The sequence below is a fragment of the Saccopteryx bilineata genome, chromosome 9 (assembly GCF_036850765.1).
Source record: "Saccopteryx bilineata isolate mSacBil1 chromosome 9, mSacBil1_pri_phased_curated, whole genome shotgun sequence".
Taxonomy (NCBI): Eukaryota; Metazoa; Chordata; class Mammalia; order Chiroptera; family Emballonuridae; genus Saccopteryx; species Saccopteryx bilineata.
In genome coordinates, this window is record NC_089498.1 from 22,355,701 (window position 1) to 22,379,301 (window position 23,601).

At 51.6% G+C, this 23,601-nt stretch overlaps 2 protein-coding genes across 3 annotated transcripts in view; one reads left to right on the forward strand and one right to left on the reverse strand.

The window, feature by feature from the left end:
- The window catches only part of PMFBP1 (polyamine modulated factor 1 binding protein 1), a 55,762-nt gene extending 55,418 nt beyond the window's left edge, over positions 1-344 (forward strand). The window contains exon 21 of the mRNA XM_066243911.1: positions 322-344. Coding sequence (XP_066100008.1) covers positions 322-344 — 23 coding nt within the window. The remainder of the gene's footprint in view (positions 1-321) is intronic.
- A 1,116-nt stretch (positions 345-1,460) lies between these two features.
- DHX38 (DEAH-box helicase 38) lies at positions 1,461-23,432 on the reverse strand. 2 transcript variants are annotated; one of them, XM_066243909.1, is made up of 28 exons: positions 23,281-23,432; positions 21,924-22,024; positions 20,610-20,950; positions 19,840-20,027; positions 18,549-18,650; positions 17,907-18,054; positions 17,629-17,747; positions 17,390-17,466; positions 16,743-16,898; positions 16,038-16,199; positions 15,739-15,846; positions 15,331-15,443; positions 12,983-13,120; positions 12,439-12,625; positions 12,112-12,297; positions 11,592-11,732; positions 11,117-11,227; positions 10,910-11,026; positions 10,612-10,719; positions 10,101-10,213; positions 8,758-8,966; positions 8,520-8,674; positions 7,746-7,901; positions 7,515-7,649; positions 7,193-7,318; positions 6,624-6,719; positions 3,291-3,412; positions 1,461-1,922 (listed from the first exon to the last, which is right to left on the reverse strand). In XM_066243909.1, the coding sequence occupies exons 2-28, from the start codon at positions 21,957-21,959 to the stop codon at positions 1,838-1,840; spliced, it is 3,735 nt and encodes a 1,244-aa protein (XP_066100006.1). In that variant the 5' UTR covers positions 21,960-22,024; positions 23,281-23,432; the 3' UTR covers positions 1,461-1,837. The 2 variants fall into 2 exon arrangements, with proteins under 2 accessions (XP_066100006.1, XP_066100007.1); XM_066243910.1 differs by lacking the exon at positions 21,924-22,024 and having other exon boundaries at positions 23,281-23,431.
- Between the last annotated feature and the right edge of the window lie 169 nt (positions 23,433-23,601).

The window sequence follows — 23,601 nt, forward strand, 5'->3', positions numbered from 1 at the left end:
ATAGGCAGAAGTCCCAAAATCAAAACAGATTCAGGTAAAGCCTCTGGTGGGAGGACCCTCCCACTCATCTTGTGGCACCCGTGTGTGCCATGTGTCCCTTGCCAGGTGTTCTTGCTTTTAAACTAGAAGATTGGATTGAACCCATGGTTTTCATAACCTCTCTGGTCATTTTTCTTTCCTAAAAGGACCTGAAGATGAGCTGTGACTGGTCACAACCTGTAAATCGAGCCATGAATCAGAACCCAATCTTTTTCCTGTTCTGTTGCATCCTGAGCCCAAGTCTGTAAGTAGATTACATACCCAGCTTACTTCTCTCCACAGAGCAAGTAGACAACTTCTGCTAGCCCTTCAGCCCAGGGCCAAGAGAGAAGCCTTCCCATGCAAGCAGCAGAAGCCCTCTCCTCACTCCAGAGCCATGAAGGCAATTTCCACCTGCATTCCCAATAAAGGCGGTGAGAGGTAAAAAAAAAAAAAAAAACCCAATGGATGTCCAGGTATAGCTGGTGCTGGCTGGTAAAGCCTGGCCTCCAAACTCATCCATAAAATTGACTTAAATTCTAACATATACTGAGTTATAACAGATGGAAATTCAAATCCCAGGAAGAGCAAGGAAGGGGGTGGAACTAAGTGAGCAGTGTGAGCCAAGCACCCAGGGGCTCTTGCTGAGTGCCAGCCAATAGCCAGGTGCTTCTTAGCCCCAAGCCTGCCGGTGACACAGTCCCAACGCAGAACCTTGCAACCAGCACACCCAGCCTAAGCCCAACCCTAGGGAATCACAGAGGACCATGGGTGACGCAAAGGACCAGATACTCAGTCTCCTCAGCCAACTTAAGAGGCTACTTACCAAAAGACTAGTGATTCCAACATAAGGATCTTCTTTATATGAAAATCTATAAGCAACATTTTACATTATTTTCCATCAATATACAACCCTTACACATGCAAGTAGAAAGTTCTGCCATTCTGAGCAACAGAGCAGCAGCCCAGCCCGAGGAAGGCTGCACACAGAAGGGGCACAGCTACTGACCCCCCTCCCTTCCCGACCACCCACCAGCCTCAGGAACAGCCTGGCACTTGCAGAAACTGCTAAACCCTTGGGATTTCCTCAGGGACTGGAGTGTCTGTGACAAATGGCAGGAAGCGCATGGGCGGGGCTTGAGGGTGGCTCAGATCACAACTGATAGTTTATGCTAATAAGATGACAGGACTGGGCACTACCAGGCCAGAAAAAGCCACCATTTGATTAGGGGGGCCCAGGCTGGCCTCCTTCCCTGTCACCTGTGCCCCACTCTGCCAGCCCCTCCTCTAAGGGGCACTGTCTGGAAAACAGAAAGAAGATGGATGAGCTAAGGTTCTAGCAGCATCTGTCCGAGTCAAGTCAGGTTGGGATCCTGCCTACTTTCTCTCTATTATATGATTTAAGGTGGTGAAGGGGAAAGGTACAGTCAGAAATGCAGAAACATTTTACAAATAATAAATTTATTTCCAAATCCTGAATTATAACCAAATTACAATTCCCTCTAGGTCTGATTTGCTGCTTTATACAAGAATTTTAAAAAACATAGTCAATGGCCAAGTCATTTGTACACCAAGCGTCCTGGGGGCAGTTTATTTGGTGCGGTGGGTCCAGCCACCTCTCGCAGCTTCTCAGCTGCTCTGCAGCCCGGAGCCGGCCCTGCGGAGCTCCTCCCCTCCCTGCAGAGCCTGGTCCGCAGTAGGCACTCCCCGACCATGCCGCACACAGATGAAAGCACACAGATGAAAGGGCTTTGTCCGTAGGCCCGGGTGCTCCCACCGCTCAATGCTGGCTCCCATCCTCTGCAGGGACAGCCTCAGCTCATAGCCCAAAGCGGGCTGGCGTGCGGCGAGGAGTCATGGGTTCCCCCTGCTCTTTCCGACCCGGAGTGTAGATCTTTGTAGACCTGGAGACACAAAAAGAAGTGCTGGGATTCACAATGCTGCTCACTACAACCAGGACAACAGAGCAGGCCCAGGAGCCTGAGGCCTTGCTGTTTCTAACTGGTGTGTGAGCAGGCTTTAGGCCAAGGGTCTTCCCCCAGCACTGTTCCACTCCCCGCCTTCCCCATTGGAGAGTAGGAGCAGAATAAACTATCACCTTGTTCTGCTATCTACCAAGGAATGTTGTAAGACAGAGCATTAAACTCCTAGGTGAACTATGTAGGTAGCCTTCCCTACACCTCACCAGCCTGCCACTCCAGCGGTGTCTTAAACTCTGGCTGGCCTTTGTCCCCAGCTGCTGGCAGGAAACTGCTAAACCCTTGGATTTCCTAAGGGACTGGAGTGTCTGTGACAAATGGCAGGAAGCGCATGGGCGGGGCTTGAGGGTGGCTCGGATCACATCTGATAGGTTATGCTAATAAGATGACAGGACTGGGCGCTACCAGGCCAGAAAAACCAACCATTTGATTAGAGGGCTGTGCTCTGAGCCCAGCCTCTGGAGGGAAGGGAGGCCGGAGACAAGTCAATTGTGTGCATGTTGATTCAATCGACGTGCCTACGTATGAAACCACCAGTAAAACTCTCAGCTCAGAAGCTCAGCTGCGCTTCCCCGTTGGCAGTGCCCTGTGCGTACTGTCACACAGCACCAAGGGGCCAAAGAGCCCTGAGGACAGTGGAAGCTTTGCACTCAGGACCCTCCCAGACATCACGCTATCATCTCTCCCTTTGGCTGGTTCCAATTTGTATCCTTTTGCTATAATAAAACTATAATCAGAAGTATATAGTACTTTCCTGAATTCTGTGAGTTGTTCTAGATAGCAAATTATCAAACCCGAGGGAGTCTGAGGGAGTTCCCAAACCTGTAGTAAGTTGGTCAGAGGTGAGGGTGACCCTGGGTATCCCCAGCTTGCAGCTGGTGTCTGAAGTGAGGGCAGTCTCACGGAACGCGGTGCCCTTCACCTGTGAAGGTGACCTAAGTCCAGGCACCAGCGCAGGCGCAGAAGTCCAAGCCCCCCCCCCCCCACTGTGCTTTCCGAGCCCTGGAGTGTCAGTCACACTGGGAGACTGCCCTGCTACTGCAACCCACCTCAGCCCCAAACGCAACACAACAACGACAGGGCGTGGCAAATTATGACCACCCTTCAAAGTGTGTCAGGAGCGCCTCCAAGTCTCCACACGTGACCCCATCAACTTCTTTCATCAAATCACCTCAACACATTCAACTTCTCTTAAACCCTGACCCTGCATCGGGGCCTAGTGGGTCCACCAAGCTCGTCCCTGGAGCTTCCAGGGGTGTCCCTCCCAGCCCAGTTCCCAAGGTCAAAACTCGCCTGACACTCCCCAAGGGGCTGCGCTTTTCCTGCTCCTGCCGCCGGGCTCGCAGCTGCTCCTCGGCCAGCGCCATCTCCTCCTCCATGGCAGAGGCTTCCTCTTTGGCCCGTCGGCGGTTTTCCTAGAGAAGGGAGAGAAGGGTCCTGGGGCCACCGGGGACCAGCAGGTAAAAGGGCCTTGTCGGCACCCATCGGCCTGCTGTGTAAACCACACCAGCTCCTGGCAATGGGGCCACACGGCTCCCTGCCCCGGCACCAAGACCAGGGCCTGCTCCTCTCACTGACTCAAGATAGATTCAGCCCTAACCCTGTCAAGCCTCAGCACTCCATCCAACTCAGTAAGTACTTATATTTTCTTATCAAGTTCACAACTGTGCCAGAAAGTACAGGAAATAGAAAGACTACATCTGGCTGAAAAATTCAGACTAAGGAAGATGTGTGCAGGCCCCGTGTGGGGAAGGCTATGCTGAGAAGACAGAAAGCAAAAGGCCCACAACGTTCTGAAACCCTAAACCAGGCATCCCCAAACTATGGCCCGCAGGCCGCATGCAGTCCCGAGGCCATTTATCCGGCCCCCTGCCACACTTCTGGAAGGGGCACCTCTTTCATTGGTGGTGAGAGGAGCACTGTATGTGGCGGCCCTCCAATGGTCTGAGGGACAGTGAACTGGCCCCCTGTGTAAAAAGTTTGGGGACCCCTGCCTAAACAATGGATCTAGGTGGTGGCCACTGAGGGACACTAAGACCGTGAGGAGATGGAGGAGGAGGTAAGGAATTTATAATGGGGGTTCGGGTGGAGCCACTGGGCAAGCTCAGCATCTCACAAAGGGGACCAGGCCTTCCGGCAGGACAGGCAGCTCACAGCAGCACACGCCTGTGTGCATCCCTGCCCGGAACAGCAGAGCCTGCACCTGATCAAGGCTGTAGACTAATTACCAGTTCACAGAAAGTACACAGGATCGAGGCACTCGCTAAACACCTTACGGAACCAATCGGCCCAATACAGAACATGGAACACTCAACAAGATAAATGACCTGGTTTCTCCAATAGATCAATACCATAGAAGGGGGGGGGGGGCGAGGGCAGAGCCTGCTCTAGGATAAGACTCAATAGATATAACACAAATATCAGTGTTTGGATCCTAATTCAAGCAAATCAGTTACAGAAAGTCTGAGATAAAAGAGGACATCTGAATATAGACAAGAGACTTAGGTGACACTAAGGATTAGTTTTGTTGAGGAACAATGGCATGGAGATTATATTTTAATTTTTAAAAAGCCCTATTAGAGATACAAAGCCAGGTATTTACAGGTGAAAAAACAGTGTCAGAAATATGCTTTAAAATATTCCAGGAAAAAGGCCCACTGCTCCCTCAAGGCCCCCACGCCTTCACCACCAGGTGTCTCCACAGCCACCGCGCTGCTGGCTCCCAGGTGGCCTCTGCTGTTTTCCGGCACTCAGCGCAGCTGGCGGATGCAGCACAGAGCCCGCCTCCCTTCCCTCTGGGGCTGAAGGCGGGCCTGCGGCTCTCTGCTCCCCAGCCCTTCTTCCCAGGACTGCCAAGCACTCAGTGCCCCTCACCTCCCTTCCCTCTGGGGCTGAAGGCGGGCCTGCGGCTCTCTGCTCCCCAGCCCCTCTTCCCAGGACTGCCAAGCACTCAGTGCCCCTCACCTCCCTTCCCTCTGGGGCTGAAGGCGGGCCTGCGGCTCTCTGCTCCCCAGCCCTCCTTCCCAGGACTGCCAAGCACTCAGTGCCCCTTACCTCCGGTTGTGGCCCATCTATCGGCAATGAGTGGCTGGCCCAGCTCAGCCTTCCAGAACCATCTCCACCTGCCCAAGCTGACTTGTAAAAGCAGGCCAAGATCCTGGAGGCCCAATGCTGAGGAAACCAGAACCCACCAGAACACAACCACAGGAGAGCCGGTCGGTGCATCCCCCACTTAGATGCTTCCCAGATGCCTCAAGCCCCCCCCATACACACACATACACACCACACACTACACACACAGACACACACATACACACACACACATACACACCACACACACACCACACACATACACAACACACATACACACACACATACACAACACACACATACACACATACATACACACACCACACATACACACACCACACACACATACATACACACACCACACACACACACCACACACACACATACATACACACACATACACATACCACACATACACACACACACCACACACACATACATACACATGGCAATGGCATGCGAACTCTGGAGCAGGTGCTCTAGGCTCGAAAGTATCCAGCTTCTTGCAAGAAACCTCAGTGGCTGCCCAGGAAACTGTGCCCCTTCCCTAGGGCACAGGCTCCCATGCCCGCAGCGGGAACTGGCCCCCCAGGGCCTGTGCTAAGACCAGCATGGGGCTCTCAGTGGAGCAGGAAGAGGCAGCGGAAAAGAGGGAGATCGGGGGCAGGCACCTCGAGGTTTGGGTGAGCCAGTGAGTATATGTAAGAGACAAACATTAACAAAAAAAACAAACAAAAAAAATCATGAGAGGCAGACAAAATCATTCTTGGTAAATTATTTCTAAAAATAAAGTACAGCCTGACCAGGCAGTAGCACAGTGGATAGAGCGTCGGCCTGGGATGCTGAGGACCCAGGTTCAAAACCCTGAGGTCACTGGATTGAGCACAGGCTCATCTGGTTTGAGCGCAGGCTCACCAGCTTGAGCACAGGGACACTGGCTTGAAGCCCAAGGTCGCTGGCTTGAGCACAGGGTCACTGACTCGGCTGGAGCCCCCCGGTCAAGGCACATATGAGAAAACAATCAATGAACAACTAAGGTGCTACAACTATGAGCTGATGCTTCTCATCTCTCTCCCTTCCTGTCTGCCCCTGTCTCTCTCAATATCTTTCTCTATCTCTCAAAAAAGCATAATGAAAATTAAAAAATAAAAATAAAATACAAAAGTAAAATTATAAAATAAAATTAAACAAATAAAATATATCAGAAAAAAATGGATGTTCGGAGGGGCGTGGGAATATTTGAAACAAAATTAGAAGAATGTTAATTATAAGGGCTGAGTGATGAATTCTTCATGGCTCATTATACTATTTCTAACCACTTTTATGAATATTTGGACTATTCAATAATTTTTTTAAAAAGGGTTGGCAAACCAAGCAACTGGAGTGAGTGGAGAAGAATCGGCCACACCTGCCTCGCTAGATCCCAGTCACGCTGTCTGAGAGAGGTGAGGTGAGCAGGGGATGTACCTCAGTCCCAGGCTGAGGGAAATGGGCCCCAGAGGTAGAGAGGACCTCCTGGAAGGCCCAGGACCCTACCTGCCGAGACTTGCCCGCCTGCTTCACGCTGTAGAACATGGGGCCCAGCTCCGCCAGCCACTCTCCGTCCACAGCAGTCACGCACTGCATGTACTCCTGCGGGAGGAGGGGCCACGGTGTCAGGCTGTCCCTCCCAGCGCGGCCCCCCCGTCAGAAGGGATGTGGGAAGGGCCCTACCCCCAGCCCGCAGAGGCTGAAAAAGGCAAGAAAAAGCCTCAGACACTGGGACTGGAATCCCTCCCCCACCTCTGCTCCTTCACGCTTCTCCTAGGACCCAAGAGAAAAGGCCCAGCCCCTCAGAACACTATTCGAATGATGAAACCAAAAGAGGCTGTTGGTCCCGGCAGTAGGTAGGAAACATTCCTGCTGGCACAGCCCAGACCATATGACTTAGAGGTTAACTCTATGTAAATCCCCAAACCTTCAACTGAAAACCATCCTCAACTCCCCGCAAAGCTAGGCAATGGTCTCAAGCTTCCCCAGGTCAAAGCTCACCCAAGAAGGCAGTGAAGGGGCCCGGCCCAGCGCGATGGGCCCGTGTCATGCAAGCCGCCTCAGAGAAGACTCACCTTGGTGGTCATGACTAACTCGTGATACACTATGTAGTCTGGGGTGTAGCCCATTCCGAAGAGGGAGCTGGTGGGGTGCAAGTGGCAGGGCATCCCTGTCCGGATATTCACGTACTCTCCGATTCCCTAGCAAGGAGACACAGCAGGTGACCACACTGGGAAGACACTGCTCATTGGGGCAGCTACCCCGTCCCTTTAGTACTATCTTGACACAGGCTTGTGGGGGAAGCCCAGATCTGCAGAACTGTACAATGAGGAAGGAAGAACGTTGCCCATGCGCAAATATCCTACCAGGTGGGGGCCCCAGCTCCAACGGGCTCACCTTGAGCTTGGCGGCCTGGTGGAAATAGGCAGCACAGATACACTTCCTGACGATGTCCCAGTCGGTGCCACAGGAGGCCAGGCTCATCCTCTGCTGCACCATGATGTCCTTCAGCTGAGCCCGCACTTCCCGGACCTACAGCAGGACACAGGTAGGAGAGAGTAAAGCCCTCCTTCCCGTGCCTCCCACCCTCCATCCCGACACCCTGCTTATCTGGGCCACTGCCCCCACCTTCCGCATGGCCTTGGCATGGATAAAATGATCGTTACACCAGATGGTAGAGTAATTATTGTTCTTCCACTGCAGGTAAACATTCAGGTAGGTCAAATGATCGCTCTCAGGGACAGCAAACTTCTCCCGAATTTGATCACTCTCCTCCTCTCGGCCCTAGGAAGGAAAAGGGGACCTCTAAACACAGGGGAGTCCAGGCCCACTGAGAAGAGGCTGGCGGTTCCCTATCACCTACCTAAACACACAACTTCAAACACATTGATATAATGTCGTAACAATATAAGAAAGATCAAGTAGTATAAGAATATTTATCCTAACATGTGAGAGTTCAGGTACAACCACACTAAGTGCTTTTGGTAAATTTTCAGAACACTCCCTAAAAAGCACTGATCTAGCCCATCTTTCCCCCCACAACCCAACTCAACCTGCTTAACAGAAAACAGTCAAGTCATTCCTTAGAAAACTATGATTGATTCCCTGGAAGGCTGAGGTTGCTGGTTCAAAGCCCTGGGCTTGCCCAGTCAAGGCACATATGACAAGCAATCAATGTACAACTAAAATGAAGCAACTATGAGTTGATGCTTCTTGCCTCCCTCCCCTTCTCTCTGTAAAATCAATAAATAAAATCATTTTTAAAAAATGAAACATGATTCCTGTCCCTCCACTCCATTTTAATAATACAAAGAGGAACTACTGCCCTCTCTAATCCTTCTCAAGCCCGTAACTCCGCCTGCACTCCTGGGAAGAAGGGAGAGCTGGACACCATCTCCCCACCTTGGGCCTGTAGAAGATGGCTGGGACCGAGAGCATGGAGACGATGAGCAAGATCTCCGAGCTGCAGCCCATGTCACAGGACACAATGAGCATCTTGGACAGGGCTGGGTCCAGAGGGAACTCCACCATCAGCCGCCCAGTTGAGGTCAGACCACCTAGGAGAGAGGAGCAAATGCAGATACTCAATGAACCCTGTGCAGAGCAGGAGAGAACCCAGGCGCCAGAGCCCATGCGGCACCTGTGTTGTCCAGGGCTCCAAGGATCCAGAGCTGATACATGGAGTTGAGCATGTTGTCCTCTGGTGGCGGGTCCATGAAGTGGAACTGCAGCAGGTCCTGCACGCCCAGGGACTTGAGCAGCAGCACCACGTTGGCCAGGTTGGTCCTCTGGATCTCGGGCACCGTGGTGGTCAGCAGCTCATTTTTGTAGGCGCTCTGGGTGTACAGCCTGCCACGGAGAAGACCGAGTGCTGCCGCGCCCGCCACCACACTGCCCGCTGCGCCCCCGGGTCCTGCCGCGCCCGCCACCACACTGCCCGCTGCGCCCCCGGGTCCTGCCGCGCCCGCCACCACACTGCCCGCTGAGCCCCCGGGTCCTGCCGCACCCGCCACCACACTGCCCGCTGCGCCCCCGGGTCCTGCCGCGCGCGCCACCACACTGCCCGCTGAGCCCCCGGGTCCTGCCGCGCCCGCCACCACACTGCCCGCTGCGCCCCCGAGTCCTGCCGCGCCCGCCACCACACTGCCCGCTGCGCCCCCGAGTCCTGCCGCGCCCGCCACCACACTGCCCGCTGCGCCCCCGAGTCCTGCCGCGCCCGCCACCACACTGCCCACTGAGCCCCGAGTCCTGCCGCGCCCACCACCACACTGCCCGCTGCGCCCTCGGGCGTGCCCGGCTGCCTACGCGGAGACCACCTTGGCAGGAGAGCACCGCTACCCCGGCTTCTCACTGCATGTACACCCCAAACACAAGGGCAGAGGAACGCCACAGGTATGAGAACTCCCATTTCTCCCCAACCGCTCCCCACTTTCTCTCGGGATTGTGAATTTCCACCTATTCAAAACAATCCTGCCGGTTTACTCTTCTCCTCCTACATGCTTTGTTTAATTTCTGGAACCAAAGAGCCTAGGATTAGAATTGTGGCTGGATTTTCTTAATATTTTTCTGTATTTTCTGAATTTCTATAGTAAATATATTATTTTTGAAAACCAGAACTAAAAAGAAATAACTGAAGATGTAAAAAAGAACTAGTGGTGTGATTTGTTCAGATTTATCCTGAGGGAGAACGTGCTATAATTATTGGTCTTCTACTACAAGCATACTCAACGCAGGACTGCCGAAAACCCGAAACCGCTCGAACCTGAGCTGCCTGCAAAGGCTATTTCTTCCACTCGGCAGTGTACAATGAGAGGACCAACAAGTGGCAGCCCGCCACCGGTCCCCAGCCTTGGGGATCAGCTCTAGGCCAGCAGACCCCGCTGGATCGCAGTCTGAGCCCGCCCGCCCGCCCGCCCCGGCCCAGCCCCCATCCTCGGTGATTCCAGCACCGCCCCGGAAAGCAGGCTGGCACGGGGTTCCTACCTGAAACACTGACCTGGGCCCGTCCTGCCGGCTCGCCCCGACCTCTGGTTGGCATTGGCCTGGCTGATGGGGTAGATCTGCAGAGCATCCATGCCAATCCTGGGGTTGAAGACCTAGGAGGGGCAGCAGAGCTGATGAAGGACAGAGTGAAGGGGAATAGGGAGGCACTGTGAGACTAAGACACGCACACTACGTGCTGCACAGCCAAGTGTCTTCGCGGTACTGGCAGCCATCCTTATGGAGCCAGGAACCGCAAGAAATTTCCCCAGAAACACCAGCTCCATGATCTTTATCGAAATTTTTTAACTGTCTACCTCGTCAAGTTACTACAAGGATTCAATGAATCAAGCACATAGCAAATTAGGAACTCAATAAGTGCTAGTCTCTTAAACCAGCACCACTTTCCTGTGAGTCACTCACTGCAGGGCCAAGGAACACAGGCCTGCTGCCCCCGCCCCCGCCCCCAGCTTCGGGTGAGGGCCCAGGGCTCCGGCACCTCTGTCTCTCTTACCTTTAGTTTGCAATAACCAGAATCGATAACAAACATGATGCCGTCAACAGTCAGAGATGTCTCAGCAATGTTAGTGGCAACGATACACTTCCGAACACCGTCCGGAGCCTAGAGCCGGGCAGATGTGCAGAAGGGAGAGCTGTAGCCCTGCAGGCAGCAAAGACCCCCCCACTCCCGGAGGAAACAGCGTGCCCCACCCCTGCCGGAAAAGTAACTCCTACGCTCTCCTGTCCTCCTTTGGGAGAAGCCGGGAGGACCCCAAGGTGAGGGCCTATCAGAGACGTTCTTGCTGTCGCACCTTCTGGAAGATCTTGGCCTGGAGGTCAGAAGGCAGCTGGGAGTAGATAGGCAACACAGCCAAGGCGGGCGCGTTCTCCAGTTCTTCCAGATGTTCCACAATCTGGTCTGAGGTCACCTGCGGACACAGTATCCATGAGACACTGGAGCCCCAAAAGCGCACACATAGGATACACCCATTCATGACAGTCATGGCCGAGGTCCGTACCTCTATGTCCTCCTGGCCAGGCATGAAGATGAGGATGTCCCCAGGGGCCCCCGACAGGTGCACCTGCAAGGACTGCTTCACTGCGGCCTCCACATAATCCTCCTGCGGGGTCTGCAACACCAGCCAGGGACACCGTCAGAGGAGGCGTCGAGGGAAACGCAGGCCAGGCCCTCTCGGGGAACCAGTGGCCCCGTCACCAGTCTGGGGCTAGAGATGGTGGACTTCCAAGATTGCCATACTACAGATGACCTTGACTAATGCCCCTTGGCCCCACACTTCCACTCCAAGGAAACAATAAAACAAAACATACCCAACAGTCCTCTGGCTCTGAGCCCTGGAGCTGCAGGCTGCCCCAGCTGCCTCTCAGTGCCCACAACGCCTTTCCCAACTCAGCACCCTAGCCTGCGCCCTCCAACTTCTCATCGGAGCTCAGGGTCAGCTCAAGTAAGGGTAACAAACATGCTATCTTCAGTACCTTGCTGAAGAGAATGTCAACAGGGAAGGTACGGCCAGGGATGTGGAAGATGGGAACATTCCCAAAGAAGGCAGCAAATTTCTCAGCATCCATAGTGGCCGATGTGACAATGAGCTTCAGGTCTGAGCGCCGAGCCACCACCTGAGCGAAGAGGTCAGAGGCTTTCCTGTAGGTTTGGGACTCCTGGCTTCCGTCCTCCAGTCTCATCTACCAACATTATTCCCAAACACAACAGAAGCCGAAGTGGACAAACTGGCACACAGATGCACGCCAGTCCTGAAGACTGACCGCACGGAGCCACAGCCAAGAGAGCCACAAGTCACTCAGCTGAGCAGGGACAGATAGCCCACAGTTCCAGGTCTGAACCCAGCCACCTGGGGCCTCAGCATGCTCTGGCCCGAGAGAGACCGCTGCAGCTTCCCCAGGCTAGACCCCAGCCCGCTGACGCGCCCCAATCCCTGACTACTGCCAGTGTGCTGGTCAGAGCCCCAGGGACCGAGACCGGACGCGGCGGCCTCACCTCCCGGAGCAGCCCGAACAGCACGTCGGTGTTGAGGGAGCGCTCGTGCGCCTCGTCCATGATGATGGCGCTGTAGTGGTCCAGGTCGGCTTCCCGGAGCGACTCGCGGAGCAGGATCCCGTCGGTCATGTACTTGATCAAGGTGTTTTCTGAGGTGCAGTCTTCAAAGCGGATGGCATAGCCCACCTGGAGGGCAGAGAGAGACGGCTCAGAAGATCGGTACCGCCTCGTCGCTAGCACACCCGTGCTGGGTCCAGGCCTCAGCAGATCAGCTCAACAGGAGGAAGCTGCCAGGAAACAGCCACCGCTCAGCCCTCGCCCACTCACCTCCTCACCAAGGTTTCCCCCCATCTCTTCACTGACTCTCTTGGCCACCGACATGGCCGCCACACGCCGGGGCTGGGTGCATCCAATCATCCCGTAGTCCGTGTAACCATCTTCATGCAAGTACTGGGTCAGCTGAGTGGTCTTCCCACTGCCCGTCTCCCCAACCACAATCACGATGCTGTTGTCTCTACAAGGGAGCGAAGGCAAAGGGCCAATCAGCCGAGTGGAAGACCTCAGCCACATCCACGCCTCCACGAAGATGCTTCCACCTCCCATCCCCGGGTCTGGCTACCCAAGAAGCATGCCTGCTCAGAGGAGGCTTTCCCTGGGGAGACAGCCCCATACTGAGACACCACCTGAAATGTCGAGATGCTGAGGTTTGAACAAGAGAATGATAACAAAACAATCCCATCTTGCTGACTTTCCCTTCTCCACTAGATGTAATGCCCAAAAGAAAAAAGAGCTACCAAGTAAACACAGGAGACAAAGGGGACCAATGGGACACCGGTTCAGGACTGGAATTCCAGGCCCTTGCAGCGGGTACCTGATAATAGTGAGTAGTTCTTGCTGCACAGCAAAGATGGGCAGGTACTGCCTCTGCTCCAGAATTGACTTCTTTTTTGCGAATTCACTGCTGGCTTCACTCTTCTTCTTCATGTGATCCGCAAACTTCTGCTCTGTCCTGAAAACACACAGCAGCCTAAGCACCCTGCACAATCTCCCACATCTTCCTTCCTGATTGGACTACTGCCCTTCTTCCTCCACCCCAGAATGAGAACTACTTCAACAAGACGCACTAAATCCTCAAGAAACTAGAGCAGCCAGATGATCCAAGATGCTTCTTGCCTCCTCCAGCCTAAGGGAGCAGAACTGCTGTGTGAGAACCATCACCCACTCACACCAAACAGCCCGGTCAAACAGAGCTAAATACGGCCCAGAGGACTTAACAATTAACAAGCGGGCAAACCCTCTGCCCTCAAAAAGAGTTCAGCCGGAAGCGGAGCTGAAAGCACCAGCCCATCACCTTACACAGAGTATCCCTGGGCAACTTCAGCAGTCCCCGCAGGGCTAAAAGGAGGAGTCACAGTTGCAGTCATGACCAGGGGCAGACCTCCTCCCTCTCTTGGCTGGATGGCAGTCTGTAAGGCTTCTTTCACAAAGACTTGTGAGAACAGCCCAACTTTCTGTACCTACTTCTCCTGAGAGCACTCAGATATCTGACCCGTGTACACATCCCAAGACTCAAAAGCACCACGTGGTTTTCCCAAGACTCTACAGCAAAAAGGTACCCGTCCGATGCTCCCTTATCTACACTGTCATCCACCCGCCCGCCTCCCAAGACTCTCCTGTCACACCCACCCCACGCTCTGTCAGCTTCCCATTTCTAATTTCTCAGTCACCTGAGAAACAATTAACATCTAAGGGATTTAATTTTCTAGAGACTAACAAGGGTTGATCAATAAATAGTACCTACCAACTTCTCATTTTGGACACTTCTCACAAGGGTACAGAGAATTATTAATTCAGAGGACAGTTCAACAGGACCTCAGAGTGTTCAAATGACAAGATTCACAAGAGCCTGACCAGGCAGGGGCGCAATTGATAGAGTGACGGACTGGGATGCGGAGGACCCAGGTTCGAGACCCCAAGGTCACCAGTTTGAGTGCGGGCTCATCTGGTTTGAGCAAAAGCTCACCAGCTTGGCCCCAAGGTCACTGGCTCGAGCAAGGGGTTACTCGGTCTGCTGAAGGCCCGCGGTCAAGGCACATATGAGAAAGCAATCAATGAACAACTAAGGTGTTGCAACAAAAAATTGATGATTGCCTGACCAGGTGGTGGCGCAGTGGATAGAGCGTCGGACTGGGATGCGGAAGGACCCAGGTTCGAGACCCCGAGGTCGCCAGCTTAAGCGCGGGCTCATCTGGCTTGAGCAAAGAGCTCACCAGCTTGGACCCAAGGTCGCTGGCTCCAGCAGGGGGTTACTCGGTCTGCTGAAGGCCCACGGTCAAGGCACATGTGAGAAAGCAATCAATGAACAACTAAGAAGTCGCAACGCGCAACGAGAAACTGATGATTGATGCTTCTCATCTCTCTCCGTTCCTGTCTGTCTGTCCCTGTCTATCTCTGCCTCTGTAAAAAAAACAAAAACTGATGATTGAGGCTTCTCATCTCTCTCCGTTCCTGGTCTGTATATCCCTGTCTATCCCTCCCTCTGACTCTCTCTCTGTCCCTGTAAAAAAAAAAAAAAGATTCACAAGAGACATTGAGTCCAGCCACCAAACAAAGTGAGAATCCCAATAAGCACTTACCCAACATCAGCTTAGATACCTCTAGGAACAGGGAAGTCACTACCTGATGAGACAGCCGCCTCTATTTTCAAACCTCTGTTAAAAATAGTTTTCTGTGTTGAACTGAAATCTACGGGGGCAGGGCCCACCTTCCCACAACCAACATCCGAAAGGCACTTTAGAGCAGAGTGGCTAAGAGCAGCCTCCTACGCTAGCTTGTCCGAGTGTGATCCTCCGTCTACCACTTCCTAGCTGGGTGACCTCAAACAATTACTTAAATTCCTGGGCTCATTCTCCTCACAGAAAAGGGAATTATAGCACCTCTCCCACGGAACTGTGGTGAGAGTTCAGTGAGCAAGTAACCATGAGGCTGTAGCGCCGCCTGGCACAGAGGAAGCTCCTGCGCAGTAGCAACAACAGGAATCGTATCTAGGAAGAGTGCAGACGGTAGGAGAGAGAGACCAGAAGGGGCCAGAAGAGATCAGGAGATGCAGCAAAGTGACATCACTTTCCTATCCACGAGCCACAAACTTTATCAGTTCTGCTTCAAGTGCCCCTGAAGGCCCCGTCTCTGGGGCCGGCCCACAGCTGGCGGCACGCCTACCTGTAGTCCACTTTACCATCTTCCGTCAGCGCTTTGTCCAGCTCTTCCTCTTTCTTGACACCCATTATATCTCCCAGCTTGGTTCCAGCCAGTTCCCAGTGTTTGTGCTGAGCCTGAAAAAGACATGAAAAGTGTGCTCCATCCCGATACAAGTCTGTTGAGGAAACCAATCCCATCTCATAGGCTTCACCTGGCTGAGGTGATACATTCCCAGAAGCATCAGGCCCTGCGGTTGTCCTGAGCTAAGGCCCTGGTGGAGGAAAGCCACGCACCCCCCAAGGGCTGGTTCTTGCTCTGGGAGTGTCCTCTAACTTCCAACAGTTACGACTGGAAGTTAATATGATTTTTAAGAAGGAAAAAGAGAAGAACATGCAGAGCCTCCGCAGCCCCAGGTGGCAAGAAACCAACCTTCTTGCGCTCCTTTTGCTCCCTGTGCTTCCGCACCGTCTGACTGCCTTTTCGGGCGATGATGGCCAGGTCGGAAGTGGCATCCTTGACAGGAATCACCGGCTCCGGCTGCGGGGCGTGGAGGGGAAGAGAAACTCCCGTTGGTCATTGATCTCAACAAGGTCCATTTCCTAACAGCCCGACTGTAGGAAAGGCGCGGCTTCCCTATCGTCACAGGGCATTTTCCCCCCTTTCCTTTCCTTCCATTTCCCTTCCGGTCTTTCTGAGCTTTCCTCCCTTGGGCCCCAGAGGCATCTCACCTGCTTGGTGAAGACAATCCGTCCATCCAGAAAGGGAGGCACCAGGTTATGCACCATCAGATGCACCTTGGCCGCGCTGTCCTCTTCAAAGTCCTCATCTACCTCTAGCCGGTGGACCACACCGCTGGTGAGCATGCGGTTGGTCTCCCAGCGCTCGTTATCCTGTGAGGATGCAATGGGGCCACACTCAGAATGCAACCGTGAAGTCATCCCGAAAGGTCACCAGGCAGGCTCGTGCCCTCAGGTCCTGACAGAGGCCATGGGGGCCACAGAGATGTCACAGGCCTCTCCATCTGCAGCTCCTCAGATAGGAGAGATGCTAATCCCAAATCACCTGCAGAACTCTCTCCGAGAAGCAGCACTTACTTTATATCTCAGTCAGAACCTCTCCGTGGACACACCCGTGGTGACTGTCCCCAGCCCCACTGAGACAAAGAACACAGACCAGAGAGCCAGGTCCCACTCTATTGGTTCCCATCAACAGCACCCCTCAAGGAAGTACTGCAGAGAAGGAAGTTATAAGTTGGTTTTTTGTTTAAACTACTGAGAAGTTCCACAACCCCTCCTCTGCCTCCGGAGTTACAGCTACATCTGTGCTTCAGCAGTGGGGGGACAAGCCGTGCTGTCGCCTGTGCACGAGACCCGCTGCTCTCCACACGCTCCCACTGCCGCTGAATCTGCCCAGTGAGGAGGCAGCAGCCTCACCTCATTGATCTGTCTCCGCTGAGCCGAAATGCGCTTCTGCTTCTGTTTATGCAGGTGCTGCTCCCGCCTCCTCACGTAGTCCTCAGAGGAGTAGGCCAGGGGATTGTGGAACTCGTCATAGCCCTCATCCATCATGTACCAATCCCGGTCAGCTTGCTGCAGCACAGGACACAAAGCAAAGGGAACAGGGGACAGGTCAAGTTTATGCACGGACATGGCCAGAGGGGAGGAGATGTTAGATAAGAAGTTACTGGTGTGGCAGAGCAGCCCTTGTGAGAGGTGCAGGCCACCCAGCTCTGAGGTGAGCCATCTAGAGAACTACAGTGACGGAATGTACATGTAAGACTTTGAATGGTAGCTTGCCATAACAGCACTTCTTAGATTTTCCACATGGTGGCACCAACACACAACTAGAAATTAGGCCTGACCTGCATCAGGTGAGAAGTTTCATCACAGAGCCTGTGCCCTGGAAAGAGATTCCAGGGCTTTGGGACTGAACACAGCTCAGCTTCCCTGAGACTGTCATCGAAGTCCACTTCCCCTAGCGTGTCACTCGTGGCCCTTGTGCTCTGACACATCCTGTCACCCACTCACCAATGGATGGCCATCACCCCTCACTCAATCCCCCAAAGATAAAAAGTTTTTACCCTCTGGTCATCCTCCCATTGCTGCCGCTCCTCTTCTGTGTCAAACGAAATTCCTTCCTCACCATCCTCACGTCTTGCTGAAGGAGAACATGTAACAGGTCAGACCCCATGACCCCAGCTGGTCCCTGGAGGCCTCCAACAGACCTGCAAGGCCACACGGCTCCGGAAGCCCAGCGGCACTCAGCCTGACCAGGACGAGCAGCCCTGCTTTCCTGCCTCCTGCTCCCACACTGCCTCACCTCGGCCTCTGGACAGACGCGGGGTGGACCCTAAGTGTCTTCTGTCATCGGCCCACTCGTTGAATTTGTAGGATGGGGTTGGCAAAGGTGTGTCATCCGAGTACTTGCTCCTCACAGACCTGGGAAACAGTATAACCAGCATCACTGAACAGTCACCAAGATGAGCCACAGTCCCCAGCTGCCATCTCTCTCCCAGCCCTGACCCCTATGCCCTCATCACATCCACCCATGCCACCCACCCACCCAGAGAAACGAGGCTGCTCTGCCCAGAACATCACCTATCTCGATCTCGACTGGGCAGCCGATGGCTCCGCTCAGAATCCCGGTAGGAAGGCGTTGGGGAGGGCGACTCCCACTGCGAGCGCTTTGAGGAGCCATAGCCACTGTCCTCTTCCTCCCAGGCAGACCTAGAGGGCGTGGCCGCGTCTGGGGCCACAAAAGACACATCCACAGGAAACATCTAATTTAACCAGGACATAGCTCTAGAAATATTAGCCGGAAGTCAATTTCCCAAGCTTATTTTACTATTTATAAACATTGTACCTATTTATAAGGGATAATAAGGTTCTGACAGTCTTAAATATATCTGCATTTTAAGTCCAGTCTTCACCTGTTTATAACATTTCAAGGAATATCCACTCATTCCGTTTAAATAAATCCTTCTTCTGCTCCCCAGCTCCCTGTTCTTCCCTGCCATTTGGAAGAATGGCCATTCAGTAAACCAGCCTATCACCTTAATGTCCACCTTTACAGAGAGGTCCAGGGCCTTCCCACCCAGCTCAGAACCAAATAGTCCAAGAAGTTCACGGTGCAGCCAAGAATTCTCTCTCTGCCCACAATAATCCCACTGAGGGTGGGAGCTGCTCCCCTGCCTTTTATTCACTTGACCCCTCACAAACCACAGCAACGGCTCAGTCTACCTTTCGGTCGGTGTCGCGGGCTCTCTGGTTCATTTCTCCGGCTGCGCTCTGACCCTCCATCCCGCTCCGATCTGCTGCTGTGCCTGCTTCTATCCCGCTCATCTGTCAAGAGTCACACACAGAGATCAGAAGCACGTGTCCTGTCCCAACTTCCACCCGTCTTCACCCGAGAGGAAGGACAGGCCTCCCCACTCACGAGCAAGCGCAACCTGCACTGCTCTAATGCGACCCCTGGGCTCCTGACGCCCACAGAGCCCCATTCTTTCAAGGGGAAAAACTAGTTACGAGTTAGAAAATTTCAAACTCACAGTAACAGTTACTGTCCTGTAAGAATTCAAAAAGAATGGTCACAAATCTACAGGGAATAGCTATCTAATAGTTTATAAACTATGAAACTTAGACAATACTGAGCAAAGCCAGTGTTGGGAGTTTGTGCCTAGCTTTGCTCCATAGCACTGTCCTTCCTCTTTCACCAACACAACCATCAACTGTGGTTTCTTAGACACGTCACCCACTATCACCGAGTTTCATAATAAAAGGACCTCACACTCAAGCAAAGCAGCTTTGTTGCAAGTGAGAGTTCTTAAATGGCTGCTATTCCCAATCCCAACAGGGTCAAAACCAAGCAGGATGGCATTATGTTAATAGGGCCCCTAATTTAATGGGCATTATAAAAACTGCAACAGGAAAAAGGCTGGCATGTTTTTTTGTTGTTTTTTTAAATTTTTATTTATTAATTTTAGAGAAAGTGAAGAAGGGGGAGAGAAAGATAGAAATGTGAATCTGTCCCTATATGTGCCCTGACTAGGGATCAAACCTACAACTTTTGCATATTGGGACAATGCTTTTAACTAAGAGTAGTCAACCTTTTATACCTACCGCCCACTTTTGTATCTCTCTTAGTAGTAACATTTTCTAACTGCCCACCGGTTCCACAGTAATGGTGATTTATAAAGTAGGGAAGTAACTTTACTTTATAAAATTTATAAAACAGAGTTATAGCAAGTTAAAGCATATAATAATTACTTACCAAGTACTTTACATCAGATTTTCACTAAGTTTGGCAGAATAAATCTTTATAAAACAACTTCTTATAGTTAAATCTATCTTTTTATTTATACTTTGGTTGCTCCGCTACCGCCCACCATGAAAGCTGGAACGCCCACTAGTGGGCAGTAGGGACCAGTTTGACTACCACTGCTTTTAACCAACTGACCTACCCAGCCAGGGCGAAGCTGGCATGTTACTTCAAATGTTTAATGGGCCGTGGGGCCTATGCTAGGCAGGCTACCTCTGTCTCTCTTGCGGTCACAGTCTCGATCCCGTGATCGCTCCTTCTTCCGATCCTTTTCTTCTTTGGATGAGGCATAGACACCATGTTCTCGGCGCTCCCGCTCTCTCTGCCGACTACGTTCCCAAAACTCTTCACTCACACCACCAGGATGGGATGGAGTCTCCACCCGAGCAGACCGATAATGTCTGAAACAGAGATGGCAACTGGTAAAGGCCCCCCGCCCCCGAGGAAAAAACCTTGCCCAAAGCCCCAAAGCCTCTGGCCATGCCTAATAAGTGACCTGTCCTTTTCCACTTTATCCCCTGGTACTACAGGCTTACACATGGCAACAACCCAAAGCATTTCTTTTTTTTTTTTTAACATTTTTTATTGATTGACTTTAGAGAGAGGAGAGAAAGGCTGGAGTAGGGAGGAACAGGAAGCACCAACTCATAGTAGTTGCTTCTTATATGTGCCTTGATGGGGCAAGCTCAGGGTTTCGAACCAGCAACCTCAGTATTCCAGGTCAACGCTTTATCCTCTGCGCCATCCCAGACCAGGCAACCCAAAGCATTTCGAACCACCATTATCTATTCACTGGTCTCCTTTAAATGTTCCCCACAGATCTGAAGAAAATACCAATCCCTATCTACCCTCAATACTATAGAATCATAATAAAATCATAAAGCTCTACATGTCCAACAAGAAAACTGAGAGATAAACACGGGACATTATTTTCTGGCCTCCATTTTCATTCCGTTTGGATCAACCTATCCTAAAGCCGTTACCTGTCTTTCCGGCTACTCTGACCAGACTGGTCACTGCCATCCTCCTCAGCATCCTTCTGGTCATCCTTGCTCTCTTCCCAGTCCTTGTAGGAAGATATCCTGGACTTCTTCTTGTCCTCCCCATCATCCTTCTCTTCTCGCTCCCTCCGTTTCAGGGAAGCCAACAAGTCCAGTCCCAGCAATGAAGGGCGGGGAGCAGGGGCCTTGAAGACGTGCTGCTCACTGGCCGCACTTTTGGTCTTGCAAATAAGACCGCCAACCTGAGAGTCCCCATCAGTGCCTTCCAGTCTATGGATCGAGTTGTCCTCACCGGTGTCTTCCATGACAAGTTCTGGGTTTCTCTGAAAAGAAGACAAAACGTTTGGTAATTGACATAAGAGAGAAAAAGGCTTGGCTCTGCTATATCCCAAGATAACTGTAGTTACAGATATATTTAACCTCTCCCTTAAAACCAGGGTTTCTTTAGTACCTCTTACTAAGATCTTTCCATCAAGTCATTGACAATCTCAAAGGATCACCCTACTCCCGCCTCAACACATATAATAGGTACACACACCTACAAACACATCCACCCCAAACACCAGGACCCAAGAAAGCATCCTCAGGCCTCAAGACGGCACACTTACCAGAGCACGATGGCACCTATAAAGGGAATATAGGTCAGAAACCTCAATTGGCATCCAGGTTCTTATTTTCTACATGTATGATTGTAAGCAAATAATTTAATCTTTGGTTAGGCATAACTTCTATAACTATAAAATGGAAATACTTTTTGCTTTATCTAACCCATGGAATTACTGTGAGAACCAAACAAAAAAGTATATGTGAAAGCTCTACACAATTAGATAAATGTAATTGTTACATTATATTACTTACTGTGTTCCTATATACTAATTGGGTCCCTCGTCGTTTTTTTTTGTTTTGTTTTTTTGTTGTTGTTTTTTTACAGAGACAGAGTCAGAGGGAGGGATAGACAGGGACAGACAGACAGGAACGGAGAGAGATGAGAAGCATCAATCATCAGTTTTTCTTTGCAACACCTTAGTGGTTCATTGATTGGTTTCTCATATGTGCCTTGACCGTGGGCCTGTTCAGCAGACCAAGTAACCCCTTGCTCAAGCCAGCGACCTTGGGCTCAAGCTGGTCAGCTTTGCTCAAACCAGATGAGCCCGCGCTCAAACTGGCAACCTTGGGGTCTCGAACCTGGGTCCGCCGCATCCCAGTCCAACGCTCTATCCACTGTGCCACTACCTGGTCAGACCCTCGTCATTTTTTAACATGAGTTCTTCTACCTCTCCCTCCCTTTAAACTTACAGATATAGCAGAGATGTTGGGGTATAAGGCTACCATCCATGTTATCCATACTTTAGTGGCATTTTTCGGACAAGTTGTAAGTTGTGTACAGCAGTCGAAATCTTTTTAAAAACAATCCATGTTCACCAAAAATAAATGAGAAGCACTAGGTTAGAAAATGGTGTTTCTAAAAATTTAGATGGCTCTAAGATTTCCTGGCATTCCACTTGTAATAAATCTCTCTTTACCTTCCATTATGCACCATCTACTTCTGAGTGCTTGGATAATTCCCCTCATTCCAACAAGTCAGTGAAGCAAAGTAAGTGGTCAAGGGGCAGTGTACCGCCAGGATCCAGAATATTTTACACAGCTCTAATTAATGTGCACAGCTCTATAGAAGAACATTGTCAAACAGACTGGAAACATAATATGGACACAGACACAAGAGCTGCGTTTTGAAAAATACCATCAGGTAGAAGAGAAAGGAAAGCTGCACATTGGTGACATCTGTATACATGTGAGAAAAATCTAAACAAGAAGGGAAAGCCATACAGGCTCCACTCAGAAGTAGTCCAATCTAGAAAATATACCCCAAGAATGCCATTCTACACAGGAGAGACAACCTTGCCTGTCTTGCTAATGCTGTATGTACTCAATGCCTAGCAAAATAAACATTTGGTGAATTAATGGATAAGTGAATTAAACTGATTAAAGGAAAACAGGATGTACAACATTTCTAGAGATAACAAGGGAAGCTACCAACAGCACTGGACAAGGTGTCTGACCGCAAAACTTAATTAGCTACTGAGATGAACAAATAAAGAGAGAAGGGGCTGGATTCTGGAGAAGGGCTAATGGCAAAGAAGTTACATGGGGTACGAGAAAAACAATGAAAAAAGAAACTGGATTTACTCATTCAACAATTACTCTTTCAGTACCTTCTGTGAGCCAATCGCTGTTCTGGAAAATAGGGATAGAAAGGAGAAAAAAACAGACAAAAATCCCTGCCCTCTTGGAGTTAAGATTCTAGTAGAAGAGATCACGTGGTAGATACCACTGTGACAGTGCAGAGCAAGAAACAAGGAACCCTAAGGGATCGACGTTTGGGATCGTCTAATGCGGAGGCCTAAGGAAGGAGCACCCCAGGGGGCATCCCTGGACCTCAGTGAGGCTGCGCCAGGCTTCAGGGTCTGACCGGAACAAAGAGAAAAGCCGGGCCAAGCAAGACCTGAGCAGCATCCCTAAAGTAAGACAAACTGGGTGACAGGGACAAGACTTGACAAACCCGGGCCCGAACCTGAGCGAAGGACCGATATCCGCCGCCTGGAGCCGCCATGATTGGCGAAGGGCAGGTCATGAAGAAAGAAGGGTCACTCACCTCACCACGCCTGACTCCCAGGACCTTCTGCCCTGGACTCTGGGGCGCCGGTGCAGCCACCGCTCGCTCAGATCGCGTTAGAGAACCAACACCCGCACCTTGAAAGCGGCCATTATTGTCCCATAATACCTTTGCAGTCCCTTCTATCCTCCCAAAGAGACCATAGAGAGCAACCCGGAAAATGCCGGTTCCCGGCTCTAAATATGGAAATTAACACGACCAGGCCTTCAAGATTAGAGTATCCTCCTTTGGGATTCCGCTCAAAGACACTTTCGAGTCTCCTTGCGGCCAATCACACTTAGCCTAAGAGGCGAAGGCCCG

Bases quoted from the DNA above. Each gene is read 5' to 3' on its own strand.
- DHX38 (XM_066243909.1), bottom strand. From the start codon at position 21,959: ATGGTAGCCTTATACCCCAACATCTCTGCTATATCT. The intron at 17,748-17,906 runs GTGATGTTCTGG...ACTGTTTCCCAG, and splicing joins CCCAGTCGAGATCGAGATAG to GTCTGTGAGGAGCAAGTACT. The intron at 16,899-17,389 runs GTAAAAACTTTT...CCTGTGCTGCAG, and splicing joins AATGGGAGGATGACCAGAGG to CAAGCTGACCGGGATTGGTA.